The sequence below is a fragment of the Sphaeramia orbicularis genome, chromosome 4 (genome assembly GCF_902148855.1).
Source record: "Sphaeramia orbicularis chromosome 4, fSphaOr1.1, whole genome shotgun sequence".
NCBI lineage: Eukaryota > Metazoa > Chordata > Actinopteri > Kurtiformes > Apogonidae > Sphaeramia > Sphaeramia orbicularis.
In genome coordinates, this window is record NC_043960.1 from 34,802,057 (window position 1) to 34,829,379 (window position 27,323).

At 37.2% G+C, this 27,323-nt stretch overlaps 1 protein-coding gene across 2 annotated transcripts in view; it reads left to right on the plus strand.

The window, feature by feature from the left end:
- The first annotated feature begins 1,862 nt into the window (after positions 1-1,862).
- The window catches only part of cyfip1 (cytoplasmic FMR1 interacting protein 1), a 36,536-nt gene continuing 11,075 nt past the window's right edge, over positions 1,863-27,323 (plus strand). The window contains exons 1-22 of one of the 2 annotated variants that reach the window (XM_030131568.1): positions 1,863-2,155; positions 12,684-12,804; positions 13,302-13,391; positions 13,857-13,934; positions 14,362-14,463; positions 14,555-14,736; positions 15,575-15,671; positions 16,379-16,507; positions 16,641-16,745; positions 17,190-17,281; positions 18,176-18,293; positions 18,949-19,071; positions 19,317-19,442; positions 20,074-20,240; positions 21,280-21,427; positions 22,307-22,460; positions 22,565-22,721; positions 23,885-23,981; positions 24,310-24,386; positions 24,943-25,051; positions 25,140-25,259; positions 25,391-25,590. In XM_030131568.1, coding sequence (XP_029987428.1) covers positions 12,688-12,804; positions 13,302-13,391; positions 13,857-13,934; positions 14,362-14,463; positions 14,555-14,736; positions 15,575-15,671; positions 16,379-16,507; positions 16,641-16,745; positions 17,190-17,281; positions 18,176-18,293; positions 18,949-19,071; positions 19,317-19,442; positions 20,074-20,240; positions 21,280-21,427; positions 22,307-22,460; positions 22,565-22,721; positions 23,885-23,981; positions 24,310-24,386; positions 24,943-25,051; positions 25,140-25,259; positions 25,391-25,590 — 2,588 coding nt within the window. In that variant the 5' untranslated portion in view covers positions 1,863-2,155; positions 12,684-12,687. The remainder of the gene's footprint in view (positions 2,156-12,683; positions 12,805-13,301; positions 13,392-13,856; positions 13,935-14,361; positions 14,464-14,554; positions 14,737-15,574; positions 15,672-16,378; positions 16,508-16,640; positions 16,746-17,189; positions 17,282-18,175; positions 18,294-18,948; positions 19,072-19,316; positions 19,443-20,073; positions 20,241-21,279; positions 21,428-22,306; positions 22,461-22,564; positions 22,722-23,884; positions 23,982-24,309; positions 24,387-24,942; positions 25,052-25,139; positions 25,260-25,390; positions 25,591-27,323) is intronic. The other variant, XM_030131569.1, reaches the window with a different exon arrangement.

Below are 27,323 nucleotides of genomic sequence, written 5' to 3' on the forward strand. Positions count from 1 at the left end.
AACATTAAACATTTTTGCATATTTTATTTGCTCGCTCATCATAATTTACTTTATTCAACTGTACACAGCCTGTTTTCCGTTTACATTCTTTAGGGATAAATCTAAATAATTTAATTAAAAAAAAAAAAAAGTGGTGCAGTGCCCACACATTAATATTTGGTAGAATTATATTCAAAATACATATATAATAAATACAATCAAGACATTAACAAGTATATTGTTAGATTAGATATCAAGTATTAAAATAGAAATCACACATGCAGCACACAAAATAAAACAAATATATGAATATAAAAATATATCTAAAAACATGTAAACTTAAAGGGAGTAGATCAAACAATTTACAGTATTGGTAGTTGACAGGATTCAATTTAACATGATAGATTTTTTGCATATTTTATTTGCTCGATCATCATAATTTATTTTATTCAACTGTACACAGCCTGTTTTCCGATTACATTCTTTAGGGATAAATCTAAATAATTTAATTAAAAAAAAAAAAAAAAAAAAGTGGTGCAGTGCCCACACATTAATATTTGGTAGAATAATATTTAAAATACTTATATAATCAATACAGTCAAGACATTAACAGGTATATTGTTAGATTAGATAACAAGTATTAAAATAGAAATCACACATGCAGCACACAAAATAAAACAAATATATGAATATAAATATATATCTAAAAACATGTAAACTTAAAGGGAGTAGATCAAACAATTTACAGTATTGGTAGTTGACAGGATTACATTTAACATTAAACATTTTAGCATATTTTATTTGCTCGCTCATCATAATTTATTTTATTCAACTGTACACAGCCTGTTTTCCGATTACATTCTTTAGGGATAAATCTAAATAATTTAATTTAAAAAAAAAAAAAAAAAGTGGTGCAGTGCCCACACATTAATATTTGGTAGAATAATATTTAAAATACATATATAATAAATACAATCAAGACATCAACAGGTATACTGTCAGATTAGATATCAAGTATTAAAATAGAAATCACACATGCAGCACACAAAATAAAACAAATATATGAATATAAATATATATCTAAAAACATGTAAACTTAAAGGGAGTAGATCAAACAATTTACAGTATTGGTAGTTGACAGGGTTACATTTAACATTAAACATTTTTGCATATTTTATTTGCTCGCTCATCATAATTTATTTTATTCAACTGTACACAGCCTGTTTTCCATTTACATTCTTTAGGGATAAATCTAAATAACTTGATAAAAAAAAAAAAAGTGGTGCAGTGCCCACACATTAATATTTGGTAGAATAATATTTAAAATACATATATAATCAATACAATCAAGACCTTAACAGGTATACTGTTAGGTTAGATATCAAGTATTAAAATAGAAATCACACATGCAGCACACAAAATAAAACAAATATATGAATAGAAATATATATCTAAAAACACGTAAACTTAAAGGGAGTAGATCAAACAATTTACAGTATTGGTAGTTGACAGGGTTACATTTAAGTGATGACGTGAAGTGATGAATGTAATGTGATGTTTAATGCCAGGGGCTATTTATTTTTTTTCTCTCTTCTTGTTTATTCCTTTACTTTTATTTATTTATTTTTATTTACTTACCTATTTATGTAGTTGTATTTAATTTCTTCCTGCCTCACCTCGAGCATTATGTTATGTTATGTTTTGTTTTTTCCATGCCATGTTCTGGTCTATGTGTATACGATATTTTGTAACTAAAGTATGAAATAAATAAATAAATAATAATGCCTGGGCTGAAGGTATGGAGGTCTGCCGTGTTTGGGGGAGGGGCTTGGGCAGTGCTCCACCTCCACAGCCTGGGGCAGGCTCCTGTTCATTCCTGTCAGTTCACCTCTGCTCCTCCGTGTCCATGCCCTAGTGGAGGAGTTCTGCAACGCAGCTCTGAGATCAGTTTCCTGTAGAGTTTCCCTGTTTGAGGGACAGGAACTCCCTGCTCTACTTCTCTCCCCCGCCCATGATAATAACACCGACCGAGGGAAGATTCCTGTGGCCGACGGCAGAAAAAATACAAAACTTCAGGACTTACTTCCAAGCTGCGGGAAGGAGTCAACAACCGGGATATATGGCGCTTTAATCCCGCTTCTATCGCATAAGTTTTCCTGCTAACCTTCCACTCCGGGTGAGTAGGACTGATTGAAGTTGGTTTCACACTGGGTATTTCTAGCTAACTCCCCCACGGTGGCAAAAAAAAAAAGTTTTGCGTCGTTGCTTTGGGTGTAGCCTTCCCAACAAAACTCCGTCAAAGTTGCCTGTTATGATAACACACTTTATCCAAAATGGCAGTCCGAGTTGTTAGTCTGGGAGAGTTAACAGCCTGTTGCATTGCCAATCCGTTTTCCTGGCTCACAGGCCCGAACGGTGACTAATCTCAGGCCCCGGTTTGGACCAGGGATACAGCCATGCCACAGCTACATGTTTCCAGAGGACTCTTAAAAATTTTCCACACTAGAAACGGACTGTTATCACATATTTTTATTTTGTTTCAATTTTAACTTTATTTGTCAAGAGTGTATTTGTGTAGTTGTGTGTCCGCCAGGTGAGATAAAACTAATAGTAAAGCTACAAATTTAAGGTAACACCTTCAACTGTCAGGGAGTGAACAGTGTGGAATTAAACATGACATTTATATTCTGTTTTTCCCACATGGTCAGTTGTATTCAGGAACCAAACTGAAGGCTACTGTACTTCCCACCCTCCCAAAGTGATGCGTTCACTGACCATACATGCCCTATCAGTTACTGCAACTGCCAAAGTCCAGAAATATTTTAGATAATGGCCACACATCTGTTCATAATCAATGATGTTGCAGCTTCAGAGGTAAATTACTGATAGAAGATGTTTGTGTCTACTGTCCACTTTTACTTGCATTGCTTATAGTTGTTGCCTGTAAGGTTTATCTTGAAGGATGCAAGGGAAGGAAGGAAGGAGTCAAGGTGATGGGGCATGGAGATACAGCAGATGAAACCACAACAGTTGTTTATTGGTGACAGCGGTGTTGTTTTTGTGGTTGATTTTCTGCTCTTATAAGATGCTCAAAAGTCAAGTCAGAGGAACAAACCTCAGGAGAGATGCTTCAGTACACTATATATAATCAAGTGGGTAAGCCACTGAAACTAAGCAGTGGGTTTGGATTACCCATTATTTATTAATCTTTTATATGAAGAACAGTTTTTTGTTGTAGCTTTCCAAAAACACCTTTCTATTAATGATTTTTTTAGTTTATTTTTCTAACCTCAGTCTCAACTGTTACAGCTTTTCACCTGATGAACTGTAATCTGGCTGTTCTTTGTAACAGTGTTTTATGCTATGTTTGTTTCATGCTGTGAGTGCCATCTATTTTATGTTTGCCTTCGACACATTTTACTCTGATCTCGTGCTTGTGATGATTTGATTAAACATCACACTAATGCAGTTCCTCCCTGCATAGAGAAACAGCAGTCAGATGTTGTTCTGTTGCTGGTGAATATAAATGTTTGTGTGTGCAGTGTTTTACAGTTAAGAGGTGTTATTATTTTGGAGAAGTCAAGTCATTGTTTACTTCAGTCTCTGAGAAAGCTGAGATATCTAAGAGATTTGTAGTGCACTGATAAGTGGTAACTGTGAAACATCATCAGCATGTGTTTGAAAAAGTGTAAAGGGCTTTTTCACACCTTGATCTACAGGAACATCTACAACTTCCTTCACAAGTGGCACTGAAGTCTTTTTGCAGGTTTTTCATAGCAGTAAAAGTCCCAGGAGGCATATATAGAACACTGCTAGTGCATCTGTTTCTCACTTTAACCCTTTCATGCATAGTGGTCACTACAGTGGACAGTTCTTCTCCAGCTGTTCTCTTGTATATTCATGGGTTTAGTTGTTTTAGTTCCATATCAACCAACACAGTGGACGCTTATGCATCAGCTCATAAATTGCAATTCATACCATTACTGTAACTTTGCTGTTCTTGATTGGTTCTTGAGTGGAAATCAATTGTTAATATTTATTTTTTGCATATTATCTCCATGAAGTGAGTAATAACTAGTATTAGAATATGTTAAAATGTGAGAAAACATTAGATTAGCTGCATTAAACATGGTTTCATTTCACTGTTTTCATATCACTTTATGATATTGGGTTTTAAATACATGTTTCTTTGTTTCAAGAATAAAATTCATGGTGTAGCTGAGTGGACATTTTTGTAACTCCGTGAAAAACAAGTTGATTTAAAAAAAAAAAAAAAAAAAATTCAATCACATTGGGTTTTTTTTTCATGCCTAAAGAGGAATAAAAACACTCAAAAAAAAAATCCTGATTAAGGTTCTCATAATTCATGCATGAAAGGGTTAATGGAATATTATGCGTCATAAGATGTGAAAGGATCTACAGCAGTGTGATGTGCTGGTTTTAGTAGAGCATGCTGAAGTGTCAAATGTTTATCTCACGAGAATCATTTTTAAGTCTTTAAGTCATGCTCTGTCGCAGATTGTTTCCTTTCTGTAAAAACATATTGATGCTTTCCTCCTGCTGTTTGTATAAGGACCTTAATCTAAGTACTTTTGGTACTATTTTTAGTGTTGCGTGGTGGTGCCATGTATTGGCTCGGTGCTTGGCACACCTTGGTTACCTACTTGAAACTAGTTTAAGCTCCTTACAGTTTAATTACACAGGAAGCCTTAGAAACACATTGTGTGCAATTTCAGCAGTGTGTTGGGCCAACTATCTGGAGGGCTAAATTAACACTTAGAGGCTTGACTTTTCAAATTTGTGCCGTATCTGTCACTTAATTTTACAAGAGGAGACAGCTCTGAACAGCTCAGTCTTAAGAGGAACTGCATACAACAGAAAAAGCCACCAGAGTTCCTTATTTCTAATTTTCTATCAGCAATGGTCTCATCAGCAGTTGCACCTGTTGAATAGGAACATTTTGCCAAAGTCAGATGTTTTATTTAGAGTCCATCTTAACAGTTTTATGTGTATTCTCACTTTCTGTTTCTTGGATGCCAGCTTAAATATTCAGCGCCAGTCTGTCCCTCCCTGTCTAGGAGTAAACCCTTCATCACATGTTCTCATCGTCTGTGATTCATACTTCCTTGTTTTGTTGCTAAGCTGACTGATCTGTAGCCTCTTCTACTGCTTACTTGACTATTTGCAGTTCACTTTAACATGCTAAAAAAAGATATTTGCCTAAATCATTAATAAGACATGCTCTGAAAACTGCTTTACATAACTCTTCCCCTGAGACTTCCTTCTCTCTTTCAAAAGACAAATTTCACAACTAACCACACCTATTTTTACTCCCTGTACTTGACTAAGAGCTGTTGTGGTACATCTCTTTGGTATTGTAATTGAGAGAGAAGTGCAAGGTGCCTTATAACTAGCTGAATACTTGTCACTTTGACATGAGCAATAACTCAATTCTAAATTTCAGCTTTATTTGAAGGTAGATTAGTTTCAGGTCTTGTGACTTATTGTGTTATCTCAAAATGAAAGTGAGTCAAAACATTAAATAAGTATTACAGTAAGGAATAATAAAAGGAAGTTTTTCCTTGCCACTGTCACCAGTCACAGATCTTTGCTCCTGGAGGATTCTGTTGGGTTCTGTAAATTGGCTGGAGAGTCTGGTTTCAACCAGCTTTGTATGTAAAGTGTCATGAGATGACTTTTGTTATGATTTGGCGCTATATAAATAAAATTTGGTTGATATTACAGCCCATCTATAGGGAATGCAGTGTATTTGTAAGCATTATTAAGAAAACTCTTTTGGACTAAACATTTACTGAACATTTATGCTGATACCTCTCAATAATTCATACCATGAGATAATTTAGCAGTTTACCCAAAACCCAGCATTTGCATCTCGTGAGGCTTCTCCACTTCTCTAAAATGTTGCTATGTTTTCTGCATACAAAATGCTTAATTAAAACTGCAGTGCTTGATAGTTGTTTAGCATCTCTGGGCAAAAAATCCATAATTATCTTTTGGTGTATTGTAATTCAAGTGGTCTGAAAGCACTTGAGACTTCTACATCTACTCTTTTCCATAACTGCAGGAAATGGCATCTGGCCATCTGTATTATATTCAGTGTTTGGATTTGGGCAATTTAGAGTGAGTATTCACCCTATTAAGATGAATGTATTTGGATGGTGGGAGGAAGCCAGAGCACTCAGAGAGGACAAATTGCCCGTGGGTGTGGATGGTCGAGGGAAGGGTTTTTCATTTGTATTCATCAGCCCTGCAATGAACTGGTGACATGTTTTTGTTTGTTTGTTTTTTACCTCCTGCAGCTTTAATAATGACATTTTCATTACTTTATAGTAGAGCCCGACCGATTGATCAGCTGGCCGATCAATCGGGCTGATTATAGCTTATCACCGATTAATCAACATCGGCCAATATAACCGATTTATTAACTTTTTTGCTGCTGAGATTCTGTCGCTTGCTGCTCCTGTGTGTGTGTGTGTGTGTGTGTGTGTGCTGCCCGGAGAGTTAGAGGAACAGTGAAGCATGTTGGTGTCACTTTCACTTCTGCTGCTGCCCCGCCCCCCCCCCCCCAACAAGGATGGACTGCTAATCCAACCCACCCACCCCCACCCCCCGTTGGAAAATCACGGTCTCCCCCGAGTCTTATGAACTATTCACCCACACCCACACACACACACACACACACACACACACACACACACACACACACACACACACACACACATATGTCCTTGGGCTTCCTGTCTTCCTCACAGTTTCATTCTGCAGGCCAGCCTGAGTATTAATAGTGTAAGGGAGACCGGGTACAGTTGTAACACGGGTCAGTTGTAACTCTTGCAATTGCTCCAATCAGGGACAATTTAGGACTCACCTAATTCACTCTGCACATGCTCAGTTTAGTCCTTAGTCCACATGGGAAGTTGTAATGCCGTGAGGCAGACGCATCAAAATTTGTGAGGGAAAACATAATTTTGTGGTAATATTTTTTGCTCTAATTATTTTTGTGATTGCATAGGTTGCTTTGTAGTTGGACTTATTAAAGGTAGGTGTTGCTTACATTTTAAAGAATGATTGACTGAACAATTTTTATGTCACTACTTATAAAATACAGACTCACATCTTTTTCAAAAGTCTCTTCTCCCTAAAACTACCACATCTACAATCCATGGTTCCCCACAGGTCACATACCAGTCTACTATAAGACTATTATACAGCGTTTGAAAGTTGTGTCAGTTATCTTTGTGTGATAAACAAAGATTTATGCAACTGTTAATCCACCTGTCCGCAATTATCTAATATAAGATTATTATATCCTGTATAGTTAAATGTTCTTTTTTCATATATTGGCCAATATATCGGTTATCGGCCAATATCGGATATCAGCCAATATATTGGATATCGGCTTTTTTTTAAGTCCCCAGTATCGGTATGGCAGCGGCCCCAAAAATCCCATATCGGTCGGGCTCTACTTTATAAACTGAAATTCCTCTTACAAATGTATATATAGTCACCCATACATGTTAATTCTTGCAAAAAATTGCCTTCAGTATACAGAAACAAGGGTTTTCTTGCTTGCTAATGCTACCTGACATGGTTAACTGACATTAACTAATGTCAGTTAACCACAGTATGACACAACTGAAAGGTATGTTAGGTAGCAGGTTTCGTATTAAACAGTTTGGCAGCTGACTAGTTATATTATCAGCTGCTATTAGTACACTGAGCAATGAAAAGGTTCCTGTTACCTCTTGTCTTTTTGCATGGTGGAATTACAAATTACAAAGCATTGACAAACTTACACTGCAATGTTTGTTGTCAGCTATGTGCTTTCTCCTACTCCACATTATCATTATTATATCATCTTGTCAACATCCACTGTTATCGACCACTAAGATAAATTGCACATCAGTATTTGATAATATTTTGCCTCTTGAATTTGTTACCAGCAGCAATTAGTGTAGCCTATTAGTCTTAGGTCTGTGCATTCATAGCATATAACTGTACGGTACAATACAATCAATACAAAGATTGCCTTAGAAGAGTAATGGAAGTTGATTTCAATGAACTTCTACACTCTTCTTTTTCTTGACTTTCATTCACTGTCTACTCACTTTTAATGTAGCACTGGAGGGTTGTGTCTATACAAATGATGTCAAAGGACATACATTTTTCAAATACAGGGGTTGGACAAAATAATGGAAACACCTTCACCTCAAGATGATAATGCCCCAATCCATACAGCTAGAATTGTTAAAGAATGGCATGAGGAACATTCTAATGAAGTTGAGCATCTCGTATGGCCGGCACAGTCCCCAGACCTCAACACTATTGAGCATTTATGGTCAGTTTTAGAGATTCAAGTAAGACGTCGATTTCCACCGCCATCGTCTCTAAAAGGGTTGGAGGGTATTCTAACTGAAGAATGGCTTAAAATTCCTTTGGAAACAATTCACAAGTTGTATGAATCAATACCTCGGAGAATTGAGGCTGTAATTGCCGCAAAAGGCGGACCTACACCATATTAAATTATATTTTGTTGATTTTTTTAAGGTGTTTCCATTATTTTGTCCAACCCCTGTATGTGGGAAAGCGAGTTCCAGATTCTTAGTTTACTGATGAAATATTTTTTCTCAGATGCCCTCTGCAAAGAAAATCCAAATCTGGTATAATGCAAATTTACTGACTACAAACCAAGATGACTTGATTACACAAATCACACAGATGGCAAGCATTACCATCCCCTTTTACTTTGTGAATCTGACAAATACATGAATCCAATCATAATATTGACTAAGGTTAGCAATCTCCTCTGACCCCAGTCCTGTAACTACCCTGCTTTTGTTTGGGTGGTTTGCTACTGTGGATTGTTAGACTCATGGTCAGTTCTGATTACAGTGTGTTTTTTGATTGTTCAGTGTTGTGACGTCCAGAAGTCAGCAGTCAGCAGCATGGGAATGCGGAGCAAAGCATACCACTTACAGATACAGTACTATACTATCAGTTGGCATTTAGATATTAATATTATTAGACTGTGTTTTTGAAATTCTCCTCCTCCTTCTCCTCCTGCTGTGTCTTCTTCTTTTTCATTATTATTATTATTGCAAAAGTAATTATTATTAGAAACTTGTATACAAACAGTTTGTTCAAAATTACACTGTATTTCACATTAATTCACCTCCACTACTTTTTTTGTTCCTCCATCCTAAATTTTCAGTCGGCATGCATTTGAACAATCATTAGGCATTGTCTAAATGATGAAAAATACATAAAGAATGTGATAGACACAACAATAGAGCATGACATGAAACAATATCAATCTATATCATAATACTGGAAGGTCTCAGCGTGTGTGTGTGTGTATCTGTACAGTTCTGAGAAACTGACATGTTTTTAACTGGCCAATTTGGTACCTACAGTTGAGGAATAGTCCCATCTCCACATTAAATATCTAGGCAAGTTGATAGGACCAGTATTTTGGGAGATATTAGTAATTTTGTAATACAATAACCTTACAGTCACGTTGTGTTGCCCATGACAGTTGATGGGAAGCACAGTACCATGCTGCATGACAGGAAATTAAGTTAAAAACAGGAACGACGCATTGACTAGCTTCAGCCCATGATGGTTGACCGGAAGCACAGTACCACGCTGCATGATGGGAAATGAAGTTAATAATGGATTAGATTTTTGTAGCACTTTTCAAGGCACCATAATTATTGATCCATTATTCATTCATTCATTCGCTCTCACATTCTCCTTTGGTGGTGGTAAACTACATTTGTAGCCACAGACTGATGGAAGCATGGCTGCCAATTCGTGCCGAACAGCCCCTCTGACCACCACCAAACACTGAGTGACACTGGAGGGTTAAGTGTCTTGTCCAAGGACACAATGGCACAAGGACAGAGTGGGATTTGAACTGCCAACCCTTCGGTTATTGGACAACCCACTTTACCTTCTGAGCCATCTGAGCCCCATAAAAAAACAGGAATGATGCATTTACTAACTTCAGTCCCTAGATATCGGTATTAAAAAAATTACCGATCTGGCATGTTGCACGGCACTTAGTAAAAATTTGAACATGAACAACCCACGTCCCTCCAAAGCCCCGCCTGTTTCCCCCTGCCTGAGTGGCGGTAACGAATGACTGGCAGGAGGCTCAGCCAGGCTCGGCCAATTATTTATTCGGACCGAATAAAATGATTGGTCAGACTTTTATCATAAATATATGAGAATTAAACATTTTTGAGTTTCAAAACCTGGTGGACTTCTTTTACATTTTAGTTTGCCACACACTTATTAGGGGCATTTTGAGATTAAAAAGGAGAAGTGTAAAAATGCCACATCATACAGTATAGCTTTAATATGACCTGTGGTTCCCCAGGGATTAACGTGCTAGTATTTATATATTCCCACAACACATTTTTCTAGATATACATTCATCTTAATACTTTTGTGTGCACAATGTGTGAAATTACTCTTTTACTATTGGCTGCTGGTACAAAAATACATTTCACTGTGCATTGTACTATGTTTAGCTGTGCATGATACTAGGGATGTAACGATTACCGGTATTTCGGTAAACCGCGGTAAAATTGCAGACGGTTAGTATTACCGTTTAAATTCTACTTATCATGATAACCGTGTTTGATTACCGCACTTTTAGGGGAAAAAACCCAATGTAAAGCTATGCTTTTATGTCAAATATTTGAGTATAGTTTTAATTTATTACAGTTTGGATTTTATATACCTAATATTTGGAACCAATATTCACTTTTAAGTCTTTGAAAAGGTTCAGTAAGCATCTTTGTGTTATCTATGCAATAAAGTAAATACATTTTTCAAATCAGATTTTAGATTTTTTTGTGTGTTTTCTGGCCTTTTATGTTTTTATAGTAGGTTAAAGTGAAAAAATAATAGACAGATGATGTAGATGAAGTTGTGCTGAAAAAAAGATACCAAACATGGGTATTGTAAACATTTCTGTATATGGTATATAAAGGCAAAATCAAAAATACTGAAAAACGGCCAAAATAGGCTCAGACCACTAAGGGTTAATATTTGAATGTTTCTGCCAACAGAAAGTACATTGTGCCTATCATGTTATGTTATTTATTTATTTATTTATATATTTTTATTTATTTAAAACTACAACTTGGTTAAATTATTTCAGTGTGTGTATAAGCACTTTTTGAACATTTTGAGCACAATTTCAACAATACCGCGATACTAATGATAACCGTGATAATTTTGGTCACAATAACCGTGATATGAAATTTTCATATCGTTACATCCCTACATGTGACAAATAAAATCTTATCTATTTTATGTAATATCTCAGAGCTCTTGCTTCACTCTGAACTTGTGTATTTAATTTATGTTCTACTGGAAGATCATGGCCAAATGTAGCTGTGCATACTAAACTATGGCCCAAATGTTATCCATTTCACAGACAATCTGAGGTCACGTGGTACTTCTAAATGTAGGCAAAATTATGCAGTGGGGTGGAATACACATGCCCATTTGAATGATGTCTGCGGTTTACAAACTTGTCCAACTAATAATTATTCATGGAGTAGGTAGAAGGACGAAAAGGTAATAAAATGAGGAGCAGGTAAATGACCAGCATATGTTAGTGACCTGGTTTGTTTTTAACCGAGACTCCCACAAATCACAGGCTGTCAGTGCTAAACGCTGCAGACTTAATACAACAGCTGTTTGTTTAAAGTGGAACATAAATCACCCTGTCAGCCCTCCGAAATGGGCCTGATAGTGGCAGCATTCTGCAGCATTTGATGTTTTAGCTGATAATTAACATGCACTTCCTCTTCAGTTTCTTTCTGTATCTTCCTATGATGAATTGGACTTATATACCCAAAAATGTGTCACCTGCTAAACCAGTAGTTTCCAAACTTTTTCCACCTCGAGACCTGAAAACAGAATTTTATTTCTCCCAGGGACCCAAATTCATAACAGTCCTTTATGAATTGCCCTAATCTCAACACTTTAACTGACTTTTCCACTGTCAAAATCATGTTAAATTAAATGTTGCTAGATGTCGAAACAGTGGTCACTGATATACAGATAATATCAACTGTCTCTTCTAACATTGAAAAGTAATATTAACAAGGCAGCAACACATCGACACCAATTAACAGACACATGAAACAAATAACTCAAATATTCATGTACACAATCAAACACATGTACTTTTGTATTGTAAGAATGTCTGGAAATGTTCGTTCAAGGAATTTTGGTTCATCTTGTAATGTTATGCCATTTTCTACTTCTGTCTTTTTTGTTTGTTCTGGGGTTTTTTAAGTCGTCATCTTTTACCTTGTTTTTTTCGTGTTACAACTTTTACATTTCTCTTGCTTTGTCTTTATGACTGAGGCCTCTCGTCTGCATGTCATAAGCTTCACTGAGTCAACATTTATACTGGAAATTTCTTTGCATATAATATCATGTGAATTGATTTGATTATTGTCATATATTTTACTCTTACTAACTGGTGACTCAATGAAAACAGTTCAGCCAACTCTTTTGGGTCCTCACCCTAAGTTTAGATGAAACCGTTCTGAAGCCAGAGTAATGCTGTTTAGTCAGTTGTAAGAAAACCTACACACAAAGGCTGTTCTGCATTGCTGTTACCTGTTGTAAATGTGATTCTTGTTGACCTTTTTCAGCAGTATGACGTCCACAGTGACCTTAGAGGATGCTCTCTCCAACGTGGATCTGTTGGAGGAGCTGCCGCTTCCAGACCAGCAGCCATGCATTGAGCCTCTCCCCTCCTCAGTTATGTACCAGGTCAGTTTGTAAAACATTCATTTACACAGACTAATGAGGCACATTTTCTCTTTAGGTGGAACTTCGTGATGTGCTAGTGACAGTGCAAGTTTTTCCTTTTTGCTCACTTTAAATAGACATACTAGAAAACCTCTGAAGACTCCTGACTTCTAATACCTTTCTTGCTGTTTAATTTTTAACTTCATAATGATTAATTTGTGCTTTTAATAAATGTAGTTTGTGGGAGTCTGAAAACAGTTCTGCCTCTGAAAGCTTCATAATGATAACAAATGAGTGCATCTTTCTTGCCAAACGGCCGATTAATTACACTTTTCCCCTGAAAAACATCAAAAAATGGAAATAATAAATATGGAAATACAAAGACATATGGGCAAAAGCTGAATTGGATCCTCAAATGAAGTCTAATGATGTAAAGTTTTGTAAACAAGTCCAACTCACAGAAGAGAACGTTTTTATCAGTGGTATTTTTCTAAACATCTTTTCTCATGTTCCCACAGCCCAATTTCAACACCAACTTTGAGGATCGAAATGCCTTTGTCACTGGTATTGCCAGATACATCGAGCAAGCCACTGTCCACTCCAGCATGGTACAGTCATACACTCTAATCAGTGGGAAATTTATTGTCACTTCTATTGTATGTCCTTAGTAATTATTTGTTTGTGGAGACATAAGAGGGACAAAAGCTTTTTAGAAATGGATTTACCGACCCATGCAGAGTAGTTAGTATGTCTAGGATCCAGGCCCAGAAACAGGTGTCTAAACAAGGCTTTGGGACAAACTGATGCTTTGGACAATCTCCAACAGGAATAGCTGGGCTTTGTATCTAATTACTGAGATGTAATTGCTCAGGGTCTGAATGAAGCCGCGCTTTGTATTGAGGAAGGCACTTTTCTGCTGTCCACTAGAGTAGCTGATTTGCAAAACAAATACTGGTACATGCATGTTTTTAGTAATTATGTGTGGATTAATTTTTTGATTTTAGTTTTTAAATTGTAAATGAGTTTTTATATTTTGTATGTAATGCACTAATGTTCTTTTTTTCTTGATTCAGAATGAGATGTTGGAAGAGGGTCAGGAGTATGCCATCATGCTCTACACCTGGAGGAGCTGCTCTCGTGCAATTCCACAGGTAAACACCTTCACCTACATCATGATGTTGAATAGTATCTGAGGAAACTGTTGCTGTGTTCTGGAGTAGGACTGAAAGTTATCTAGTTAGTCCGGCTAGTTGTGGAGCAGCGCAAGATGCAACAGTACATTTGTAAATTAGTGCTGGGAGAGAGGTTGTTTTGGTAGAACATGCACATGATGGTGCATGTCGTGGTATTAAAAAGATTAAATCCTTACAAATGAAAATAGCACATAAAAAGACGTGCCTTTGTCAAGCTGCTGTTTTCAGTTGCAGCTCAAAGGTTGTGGTTCTTTAAAAGTAATAGTATACAGATAGCATAAGGAAGGGCATCTTCCAGTGAGTAGACTTCTGCCTGTGTTTAATCTGCAGTGGAGCCTAACCTCACTTCCCTAGCGTTAACTTGTGTTTTCTTTTACGTTTGCAGGTGAAATGCAATGAGCAGCCTAACAGAGTGGAGATCTATGAGAAGACAGTGGAGGTCCTGGAGCCAGAAGTCACCAAGTTGATGAACTTCATGTACTTCCAGGTAACAAACACATCTCCTCAAGTGTCCACTGTTAACGCTGGGCATAAATCTGATGTGCTACCGCTCTTTCTTTCTTTCTTTTTTCTTTCAGCGCACTGCTATCGACCGTTTCTGTGGTGAGGTTCGCCGTCTGTGCCACACTGAGCGCAGGAAAGACTTTGTCTCTGAGGCATACTTACTCACTCTTGGGAAGTTTATCAACATGTTTGCTGTGCTCGATGAGCTGAAGAACATGAAATGCAGCGTCAAGAATGACCACTCTGCTTATAAACGGTATCCAGTAACACAGTACTCTGTATGCACTTATACTAGTGATGGGAAGTTTGACTCTTTTCAGAGAGCCGGCTCCCAAGGAAGAGCTGGCTCTTTCGGCTCCCAAATGGCTTTTAATTTAGTATGATTTGTAGCCTCATATTTTAACCTAAATTGGCAAATAGTGAGGGGTCTGTGTGTTGATAAACTACAGAAATCCACAGCACACAACCAGAACCAAACTCAGTAAACAAACAGGATGGATGTCCTCAGTGCAGGTTGGCATTGAGAAATTTCAGATGTCTCAGCTTGGCGGGGCTGATGCAATTCCTTCTGTCTGTTGGCATCTGCCCTGTTTCCAAGAAGATTCTCTCAGAAGGAACAAATGTTGCCAGAATACACAGTATTCATTCACCTTCACCAGACATAGGAAGACTGAGACCTTGTCCTGACACCAGCCACAGTGACTCTGTTGCTCGTTGGATAAGGACTTCCTCAAGATAAGTTCTCATCTTGGCCCATGTCCACCATGCTGCCCTGTCAAACAAAGCTCTGCTGTGAGCAGAGATGAGCCACAGAGAGTGACGGCTTAGCAGCAAAAAGAAAAACAAGTGGGGAGCCGGTTCTATCTCAATGGGTATCAGCTCTTCTGATTCATGACAAAGTATTGGCTCTTAGAGCCACATCTTTTGCGCAGGAGACATCACTAACCCATACAGCTGATTACCAGAGCAGACACTAGAGGGCAGCATTCCTGCATGATCCATATGTGTGTGTCAGGTGGAAAAAAAACATACTACAGTGTTCTTTGTGTGAATGTTTTGTTAATTAAATGAGTTTAATGTGTTCCTTCCCTCAGAGCTGCTCAGTTCCTCAGAAAAATGTCTGAGCCCTCATCCATTCAAGAGTCTCAGAACTTGTCCATGTTCCTGGCAAACCACAACAAAATCACCCAGGTTGGTTATGTGCATCATGGACATTTGGGTCATTTTAACACAAAGGGTTGAGATTTCTTGATGCCAGGTTTTCAAAGCAGATCAGGATCATCTGTAATACTATGTAGCCTCCTATAAACCTTTTGACCGATTATGGACCAATCATCAGATTATCATGTCTGATATTCAGTGTTTTTACCGTTATTGGCAATGGTATTTATTTATTATTTATACAAAATATCTGACAACATAAGTGCAAAAAACATGCTGGTTTGGCTGTGATGAAGCCACTCCTCTGTCTGTTATCAGAACAGTCTTAAGAATTGTCACACCAAAGCATAATTCAACTGCCTCTCTTCAGTAATAGTCTGTCAACACTGAAACGAAAAGAGAACATTTATTTGATAGTATTTATTATCCTTCCATTTCAGTTTCAGTAAGTTACTTGATTTAACAGATTTAACTGTATCAAAGCTTCTTCAAAAAAGTTTTGAGCTGGAGTTACAATTTGACATCCCATATTTTATTTCATCCACCCAGAATAAGCTCAGTCTTTTTTTAGAAATCACATGAGCAATGTGTGAAAGGAACTCAATTGAAGATAAGTAACTTGGGTTTTTTGGCTGCAGTTTTATTGACTTCGCTCTTCAAATAGTACATTTTCTTGAACAAAGAGACTTTTAAATTCTAAAATGAGATATTCAATCATCTGCTCTGTGTCATCTCAGTCTTTGCAGCAACAGCTTGAAGTCATTAATGGATACGAAGAGCTGCTGGCAGACATCGTCAACCTGTGTGTTGATTATTATGAGAACAAGATGTACCTCACCCCCAGTGAGAAACACATGCTGCTCAAAGTAAGTATGCCCTGACCTGTGAGTGTGGATTTGTCAATATAACATATATGATTCTGCTCATTCTGTGACATTCCCTGGGTCGTTGTTGAATGTATTAGCTGTCCCACATTATAACTACTGTTGTGCTTTCCAGGTAATGGGATTTGGCTTGTACCTCATGGATGGAAACAGCAGTAACATCTACAAACTAGATGCCAAGAAGCGAATTAACCTCACCAAGATTGACAAGTTTTTCAAGGTACGAGGGAAGTAGAGCACACAGGGTGTGTGAGACACATAACATTTTGCACAAATTCTATGTAATTCACTATGCAACAGGACATAATGGAATAATTTTCTTGATTACAGTTTTATGCTAACAATTAGTTGAATTTAGTGTGGTATTGTGTTTTAAATGTAAGGTATTTCATCTCCACTTGATAATAATCACAGCCTGTGTTATATGATGTAAACCCATTGTGCTCATGAAGTGTCAAGTGGTTTTATGCACTGCCACCTACTTGTTAATCAAGCTCTTAAACAAAGGATTTCAACAGGCTGTATTTTGTGACCCATATTACAAAGTAGCACTTATGGATTTTTTTATACCTGCAAAAGTGGTCTGCAAAATAATGTAAATCTTAGATCTTCTGTAGGGATTTTCTATATGCTGTTGTAAGTTTTAATGTTCTTGTTGTCACAGCAACTCCAGGTGGTTCCTCTGTTTGGGGACATGCAGATTGAATTGTCTCGGTACATCAAGACCAGCGCTCACTTTGAAGAGAACAAATCCAGGTGAGATTCACACAAACTGTTGGGTTTGTCAGGATGTGTATTTGATCCTGTGACCTTGGGGAGTTGTATTAACTATTGAAAACCACTTTGATATAACTGTATTCAATTGAAAAGTACATTTCAAAGAAATGTCAGGGTTTTTGAAATGCTCATTAACTTTTATTTTATTGAGTCTTTCAGTTCTGTTTTTGATTTCAGTTTAGTTTTACTTCTTTTGTAAGTAAGCATGAGAGCAAAGGTTTGACCTTTATTTTTAGGAAGTGTCTAGGTTAGTTGATTTATTTTTTATTTGGTTTTTATGTTAATTTTAGTTTTATCATATTATTATGAGGAAAGCCTTGATTTATAGAAACTGAATGAGCTTAAATATGAATGAAAAAAATTTGGTTGATAAAGGTGTCCTATTATGTGCAAAGCCATAAATAGGAATCATTAAGCTTGAGAGAAAACAAAAACACATTTTCTACCTCTGTCTGCCTCATTTCCTTTTAGTTGTCTGTTGTTCATTGTAGTTTTGGCTTATTTTTCATGTTCATAAACACTGCTAATTTTGTAATTATTATACAATAATAACACTTCTGTTAAATATTATAATCACTTTTTGATGGTGAAAGTATGACAGAGTTGAATTTACAGCTTTTTTTTCTGCCCCAGCATCAATTAAAGCTTGACTGTACTATTTAGAATTTTTTTTTTTTTTTTAAGTATTATTGTCCTTTTTTCTTCTGGTTTTGTTTAATTTGAAGCTGCCATAAATAGCATAAGTAGTAAGCAAATACCAATTCCTCAGGTGGTGGTTTTTTTTCCACATCTGTCTTCTTTTTATTTGTTAGTAGTAATGCTTCCCAGTATTCCGCATTATTGATTCCATGTTATCCTCCATCCTCCCCTCAGGTGGACTTGCACATCTATATCCAGCAGCCCACAGTACAACATCTGTGAGCAGATGATTCAGATTCGCGAGGATCACATGCGGTTCATTTCTGAGCTGGCTCGCTATAGCAACAGCGAGGTTAGTACTGAACTCCATTGGGTTTACAGTGAGACCTGACAGTACACCTCAGTGACAATTGTGCATCAGTGAGGTGTTAAATTGTCTTAGAAGTAAGTGTTTACAGTTGTCCTACTGAAGTGTGCATCAGTGTATTATGTTTACCCTTCACTCAGACATGAACCACTTCGCATTTTATAAAAAATGAATAAAGGGAACAGTGAATACGCTACCTGCATGTTTGACAATCTTCTTTACAAGTGGGCTTCAGTGAGCTCGCTTTTATGTGAGGGATATTTGTATACCCAGCGGTGATGTAACAAGCTTTTGAGCAGATGTCTTGCCCCAGTGGATTTTCAGAGGTCACAATTCAGTGTCATTCAAATGGAAATTTAGCTGACACAAGTGGATAAGAATTGTAGATGCCATGCAGGCAGCAATGTTGATATTTGGGAGGCAGTTTTAATCTTTTATATTCTTTGACTTCCACTATTGCACTGAACACTTTGTTCCTGTTGTCCATTACTTCTTATAATCAGTGCATTCTCCTGTATTGTTGCAAAAAAATAATTCCAGTATCGTTGTCAACTTAAAGTATGCAGAGATTATGTGATGGACTCCAGTGTTCTGTGACGGGCTGTAAGGGGTGTTTTTTTTTTTTTTCATGTCCATGTAGGTGGTGACAGGATCAGGCCGCCAGGAGTCCCATAAGACAGATGCCGAGTACAGGAAGCTGTTTGACTTGGCTCTGCAGGGCATGCAGCTGCTCTCCCAGTGGAGTGCTCATGTCATGGAAGTGGTAAGAAAGCATACATTAATAAGATCTGCAGGGAAGCTGACAGACAATATGATGTTTCTTTTGTGATATTCTTATTGTTTCGTGTGTCAGTCATGTCCCTTTGCATAGAGCTGCAGGGATCAACAGAGTGGAACTGTACTGGAAGTAGCTTTAATGAATAGTTAATAATTCCCTGATCACTTTATGGTGTGTGTTGATTTTTTTGTGACTGGCATCACATTTTAATAAAAACCTTTTTGTTACAGTATTCCTGGAAGCTGGTTCATCCGACAGATAAATACTCCAACAAAGAGTGCCCTGACAATGCTGAGGAGTATGAAAGAGCCACCAGATACAACTACACAAGTGAAGAGAAGTTTGCCCTCGTTGAGGTCAGTTCCATCTTCAATATACTGTTTCTGTGTCTTTTTTTATTCAATTCATAGAGGGTACTCGTGATTTTTTTTTTCTTCCATATGAATTTTAATGATTATTCAATCATCACAATATTCCCAAAACAAACTCTAAACTGTTCTTTACAACAGGTCTTCATATTCTTCATGTGATCATTTCCAATTAACTGCAGTATTTCTGAATAAACAGATAGTCTGACTAAAAGTCAAACCCAAAACACATGCATTTTGATGAGTATGTACAATGCTAGATAGGCCAATTTCTGTAGCTATAATTTCAGTTGCTGTGTGCATACTAGGCATGACTAGTCTGCCACTCAGGACATACTCTTAATAACGCCTTCAGATGCTACTATCATTATACACCCCACAGCACTTTTTTTCTCCAGCCACAGGCATGTTGAATTTAGAAGAGCTGTTTTGCATCAATGTTGACACCACTTGCACACTGTTCCAGACAGTCTGTAGTGAATAGTTCTTGTTTCTTTTACTGCAGCACTGTTATTCTTTCCTTTTAAAGGTATTAAAAAGGTTTCAACAGTTATTTTGTTTATACTTGCAGATACCTGTCATCATCTTGTTACTTCATTAACTCTTTTGTTTTTGTCAGGTGATTGCAATGATAAAAGGACTTCAGGTGCTGATGGGACGCATGGAGAGTGTGTTTAATCATGCCATCCGTCACACCATCTACTCAGCTTTGCAGGACTTTGCTCAAGTCACTCTACGTGACCCACTGCGCCAGGCTATTAAGAAGAAGAAAAATGTCATCCAGAGGTATGTTTGAATGACAGTCTAGACAGTGGCTTAGTTTCCTTTGGGCAGAAGTGTAATTCACATATTTAGATCGTTAAAAACAAAAAAATGGCTAACAAGGCATAGTTACAGTTGCAATTAAAATAAGTGGTAAATGGAATACAGTCACATTCTTAAAACCAAATGATTACTTAAAGGAATTACCTTAATCTGGATTATTCGCTTGGAAATAGAAGAGGAATCACTACTTTCTCATAAACCCTTGATTAAAAAAAAAACCAACAACAACAACACAAAGCTTATCTGCACCATCCTAGCCTACACACTGAACTATAAATTTATGTTATTGTTATTTATATTCTATCTGTTTGGTCCATTTAATGTTTTTGAAAACACAGGAGATAAACCTTTTCTTCTCAATTTTTTCTTTCAAGAGGATTAGTTGCAGTGATTAAAATGCACTTCACAAACTAGTGTGAAAAATATCCATATATGGAGATATAATTTACAATAATTTTCTTATTTTCTGTCATTATAAACTGATTGTCAATTTAACTTGATGTTGTTGAAAATATAAGATCAGGGTAAAAATTACATTTTCACGTTTGTTTGTTTTTTTCGGACAAAGCAGTACATCTTGTATTTGCATATACTGTATCTTACATTTCTATACCAAGTGTGAATATACTGTGCATTCAGAGTGACTCTGTCTGCTTTAGGTTACTTCAATGTTGAAGTAGTTCAAAGTATTTACAATACTTTCCTTTGTAATTGCAATTACTCATGTTGAACAGAATTCATTCATATTTTTATTTAAAGACATACATGCTGTAGTCAGACACATTTTAAAAGTAATCAGATCGACACTACTTGTAGTATCTGGCATTCTGCGAAGATGCTCACTTCAAAATCATTCAAAAGCATTAATATTTTTCACATACGACATCACATTTATAATTCACAAAGGAGGCTATGCTGCTTCTGTATTTATGTTGACACTTGTAATTTCTGGAACTGCTTGCCTCAAAGACTTCTCATCATAGTTTTTGGCATATTGCAGTGTCCTCCAGGCCATTCGAAAGACAGTCTGTGACTGGGAGACCGGTCGGGAGCCACACAATGATCCTGCCCTGCGTGGAGAAAAAGACCCCAAGGGTGGATTCGATATCAAGGTTCCTCGACGTGCCGTGGGGCCCTCCAGTACTCAGGTTTCACCTCCCTGCCTCCACTGCCTCTTGCTTTTTTCCTCATTCCTCTCACACCTCCAAGGTCTCAGAGAAGCTGCTCATCCACAATAATCAGGCTTATGACGCTGACATTGCCCTGTAGCTCAACAGATTTCTGCTCAGGTCTTCATCTTGTCATGTCAAAGCTCAATCACCCTGGATCAGGGAGATAATATAAGCTCACAGAGTCAGTCTGCCTTCATAAACCAGCTTCTTCAGTATTCAGTATTGTTCCCTTTTAACTCGTCACTCAAATGACCTTGTGTGGTTCTTTTTAAATCAGAGCATTGCAGTGTTGAATAGTAATGCACTTATTGTCAAAATGACAATATGTGAGTTATAAGTCACAGTTGTATCAGCTTAGAGCTCACTTCTAAGAACTAATCTGTTTTCCAGATGCAGAAACATAAAGCCAGCTTAACGATCACCTCCTGTCTTGATCTTAGCTCAATCATACATTTTTTTAGCCTATGAATAAAGAAAAAATGCAATGGACAAAAAAGACTATATGTTCCCCAGTGAGGTCAAATCAAGCTACTTCTGATAGATACTGAATAAAAACTGTAGCGAAGCATCCCTGCTGGTACATGTCAGCCTTTGTAAAAGAGATAACAAGCTAATGAGAAATTTCCACCCTTCAAATAAATAAATGTAGTCTTTGTATGTGATAAAATTCAGTGACGTGTTGGAGGCAACGTGGCGAGCAACGTTTTAATGCAAGCCACCCACCTGTAGTGATTATAGAATATAGATATATCAAGGTTCCGTGGCATTTGTAGGTGTTGTGATTAGATTCGATGCTTGCTTTCTGGTAATTAATCCCCTGTGGGCTGTAATGTTTGCTGTTTTCCACAAATGCAGCTCTACATGGTAAGGACGATGCTGGAATCCCTCGTTGCCGATAAAAGTGGCTCCAAGAAGACTCTGCGCAGCAGTCTGGAGGGTCCCACCATTCTGGACATTGAGAAGTTTCACCGCGAGTCTTTCTTTTACACCCACCTGCTTAACTTCAGTGGTGAGAAAGAAAACAATTTGAATATTTAGCTCCTACATGCACCTTTTTATGGGGATTTACAGTATGTCATCATGAAACCTGCTTCTTTTCACATTTTTATTCAGAGACCCTGCAGCAGTGTTGTGACCTGTCCCAGCTGTGGTTCAGGGAGTTCTTTCTGGAGCTCACCATGGGACGCAGGATTCAGTTTCCCATTGAAATGTCCATGCCTTGGATCCTCACAGACCACATCCTGGAGACCAAGGAGGCTTCTATGATGGAGTAAGCACAGCCTGCCACCTTTTAGCAAAGAGAGAATAGAGGATATTCTTATTCCATTACTCAGTTTTCCGCTATTTCTAAAATTACTTGTCTATCAGGAAACATTTTTTGAACTTGTAACTGCTCTTTACATTTCACTTAATCCTTAATCTACACTTAAAAACATATCTGAGGTAATCTAGTAGCCACAAATCCTCTGGTCCATCTGGAGTCTGCAAGAGCTTCTCCTAGAGCTAGCTTCCTTTTACATTCATAGATACTGACAATGTACAAAATTGTGACTTGGCTGTAGGGTTACACTTACTAAAATGATTGATTTGTAAGTGGAAATTCTTTGAAAAGTCTAAGAAATTGCAATCTTTTAAAACCGTAACTGAAATTTGTTGACTACTTATGAAAAACGTATGTGCAATAAGATAAAATTATATTTTATTTGAAAAGGCCTCTCCTGCACTGTGATGTCAGTCTTTAATGAAAACACCATTATTTTACATCATGCTCCTGTAAATATGGTCTTGACAGCATTTCCTCAACAGAAATTATTCACTGGAATCATGAATATCAATAGAGGACACGCAGCTTCCATTTTACTACCCTCAATATTTCTGTATATATTTTATGACTCTGTACATGATTGGACGTGCAACTACAACTTATCCACAGAGGTGTCATTCTGTCTTTTCTGTGTGTATTCTGTATGAGATTATTAATAGTATGATGGGCAGATGTTCAGTTCCAACAAATGTTTTCTTCTGTCTTACATTTTCAAAAGGAATCCTGGGTAAAATACTTAAAAAAATTAGGATTAACCGTAAATGTTGTCATGTCTGTTCTAAATCTTTGCTGCAGGATTACGTTGATACCAGACAGGTTTTACATAAGCCATTAAGCACAACAACTGGCATGAAAGATAAGTGCTGTGAGTCTTGAGCTGTGTAACTACAAGCTTTAAATGCACATAGAGAACACTTTAAACACTACATGATTACACTCACTAACAGGATATAGCTGTTCTATCTGAAACTTTCCTCTGTCATTTATATTCACATGGCAACCAGTACTTTTTGGTTGAATTACTTTTGACATCTTCAAGGACATCCTCACACAGTGGTGTCTCAATAAAGAAGGAAGTTTAAAGTTACTTCTGTTCTTTATATCTTCAGATATGTGCTGTACCCTTTGGATTTGTACAATGACAGCGCACACTATGCTCTGACGAAATTCAAGAAACAGTTCCTCTATGATGAAATAGAGGCTGAGGTAATTGATGGCAAAGTATATACATAAGGGCTAGCATTTATTGGACTGTATTTTTCCATTTACAAAAATCCATTGTTAAGTGAAAAGTGCATAAATTGGATGCTTTTTTCTCCATTACCTTTTCATTTTCTGTGCTTTTTTCAGTCATTATGCAACAGGTTATATAAATACAACTAATGTAGTTTTTAAAAGGCAGTGTTTTTTACGTGCAGCTGGAAGTTAAGTAATAAGCATTAGAGCTGACAAATGCAATAAAAAAAATTCTGTTCCATTTGTTCACAGTCTCAAATGTTTACTCTCATTTATTTGACACTGTTTTTTTTTAAAGGTGAATCTGTGCTTTGATCAGTTTGTCTACAAGTTGGCAGATCAGATATTTGCCTACTATAAGATTCTAGCAGGAAGGTAGGTCAAGTACAGTATTTATTTATTTATTTATTTATTTTTTGTTGATTTTCCATTTTAATGAACATACAATCATAAACACAACAATATAACACTCCAAACAGAAACAAAAATCCTTCTAATCCCCCCCTCCTCCCACCCTCAATAAGATCTACAGTCAGAAAGATATTGATAATAATATCAGTATGTGCATTACATATTGAGCATACACACATTTCAGTGAACATTAATATGCATACAGACACATATATCCAGTACATCTTATGTCCATAATTTGGTCACCATCTTCATTTTTATTTCACAATACTAATACTCTAGCCACGGAACTAGTAATAAGCTATTTTGAGGTCATGAAGGTGGTTGAAACAGTCCTTGTCCAGTTCTTGGCATTTGCACATTAGGTTATTCATGAAGGTTAGGAAGGAAGACCGCATCTTGTAAAAGTGGTCGGTCAAGTACAGTATATCTATTTTGCCTTAGAAAATGCAGTGGGGGGAAAAAAGGAGGAAAATGTAGTCCTTAGCTAAGCAACCTTGTTTTGATTTGTTTCCCCCAGCCTTCTGCTTGACAAACGTTTAAGAACTGACTGTAAAAACCAGGGGGCAAACATTCCCTGGCCTGCCTCCAACCGCTACGAGACTCTGCTGAAACAGCGCCACGTTCAGGTTCATAGTAGTCTTTCATGTATACAGTTCACTAGTGCAATCTTCATTACTTTGGCATCATGTTGTGTTCTTTCATGTCTAACCTCAGCTCTTAGGTCGCTCCATTGACCTGAACAGGCTCATTACTCAGAGAGTGTCAGCTGCGCTCCACAAGTCTCTGGAGCTGGCAATCAACCGCTTTGAGAGTGAGGACCTCACTTCTATCATGGTGAGATCATCTGTGTAAATTTATAACTTTTTCATTTTTGTGTCTTCTGGCTTAGATTCTCTTCTTTCTGTTTTTAGAAGCAAAGAGTGAGAGCCTTGGATTGACTTCTCTGTTTAACATTTGATTTAAAGGAACTAGAAGGCTTGCTGGAGATCAACCGCATGACACACAAACTCCTCAGTAAGTTCTTAACTCTGGACAGTTTCGATGCCATGTTCCGGGAAGCCAACCACAATGTGTCTGCTCCCTATGGCCGGATAACACTGCACGTCTTCTGGGAGCTCAACTATGACTTCTTGCCCAACTACTGCTACAACGGCTCCACCAACAGGTTTGCTACTAGATGGTAGTAATGTCTGAGGGCTTAGCAGTTCTTTTGTGTAGTGTGTACTGTTAGATTACATCATATGTTGGTGCTTTATGGTGTCACTGGAGAAAAAAATTCTTGTTAACAATAACAGGTCTTTTAAAAGAAGGGCATATAGAAACAGTATAGAGAAATACGGTTGTGTTTCGATACAGACTCCGAGGCTTCCCTTAACCCTTTTCCAATGCGGCATGAAACAGTGTTTCATTGTCCACGTTTATATTAAATCTATGCATAGGACAGAGACAATAGAGCAACAGGAATAGGGTGTATATTGCCAGCTCTGGTGTTTGAGGCTATGGGCACATCCTGATTTCATAAGCTGCTACTGCTGCCCTAAAACCCCTGGATGCCAGCTACCAGGGATGTATCTGCTCTGTTATACATTTTGGTGTTATGTATTACAATATAACAATATGTTACGATATGAAAGGGTGTCTTCCTTTTAGTATTTAGGAATATGGATTACTGAACAGCTCTCTTTTAAAGTTCATATCTCTAACTAAGAAACTCAAATTAAAGATTGGCTTTTATTTTAGAAATAAATCCTGTTTCACATTTTCTGCAAAGAAAAAACTTGTTGAAGCTACCTCTCTGCCTGTGATTAATTATGGTGATCTACTGTACAGACATGCAGCTATCTCCACTTTAGGGAGCCTCGATTCAGTATATCATACTTCTTTACATTTCATTTCTAATGCAAAATCTCTCACTCACCACTGCACTCTCTATGACTTAGTGGGCTGGACATCATTAACCACCTGTAGACAAAAACACTGGTTTGTGCTCATCTGTAAAGCTCTGCTGGGTAAACTCCCAAAATACCTCAGTAATCTTTCTATTAGCTCTAATAGTAGTTTCCATTTGCGTTCCTCCAAGTGGTTGCTTTTGACTGTTCCCTGAGTTCTGGCAGACTTTGGAAAAACAGCATTTTCCTACCATGCACCATGGTTGTGGGATAATCTTCAAAATCTTCAAGGAGTGTCACTGTTTTTCCTTGATGCCATTATGGTTGAATAGTTGTTATTGTGTTTTATTGTTCATGATCATTGTGTATCATGTATGTGTTTTATGTTGTTTGGACTTTGTATGGCTGCTACCTTGGCCAGGTCTCCCTTGCAAAAGAGATTCCTAATCTCAAATGGGACTTCCTGGTTAAATAAAGGTAAAATAAAAATATATAAATATAACAGACAACTGTCACACTCTTCAGCTATAAGGCACCTACATATTTACATTTTCATTTACAAGCCTTGTTGTCCAATTCTCCACCTTATTTAAGATCTTGAGTACAGAGCTCATCATCATGGCACCAGGTCTTCACAGTAACGCCTATGTGGAAAGACTGTTTTCTGATACTATAGAAACTATCATTCAGCTACATTATCATAAACCTCTACTTGCCTCTATGTTTTTACTAGAATTGCTAACTCTGTCTGCATGTGTGTGTGTGTGCATGTTATTGGTGTCCTGTTATGAGTAAAGTTATGAATGCGTATATGTACATGATAATGTATATTGTACTCAAGACCCACCTGCAAATTAGATATTTATTTCAATGAGAAATCCTCACTCAGTAGAGAAATAAAGGATTTCTACGTACCTTAGCTTTAAAGTACAGAAAATAGCAATAAGTAAAGTACTTCAAGAATATAACTCCCGTCAAAATGCTGCAGTAAATAAACACACCTGGTTGA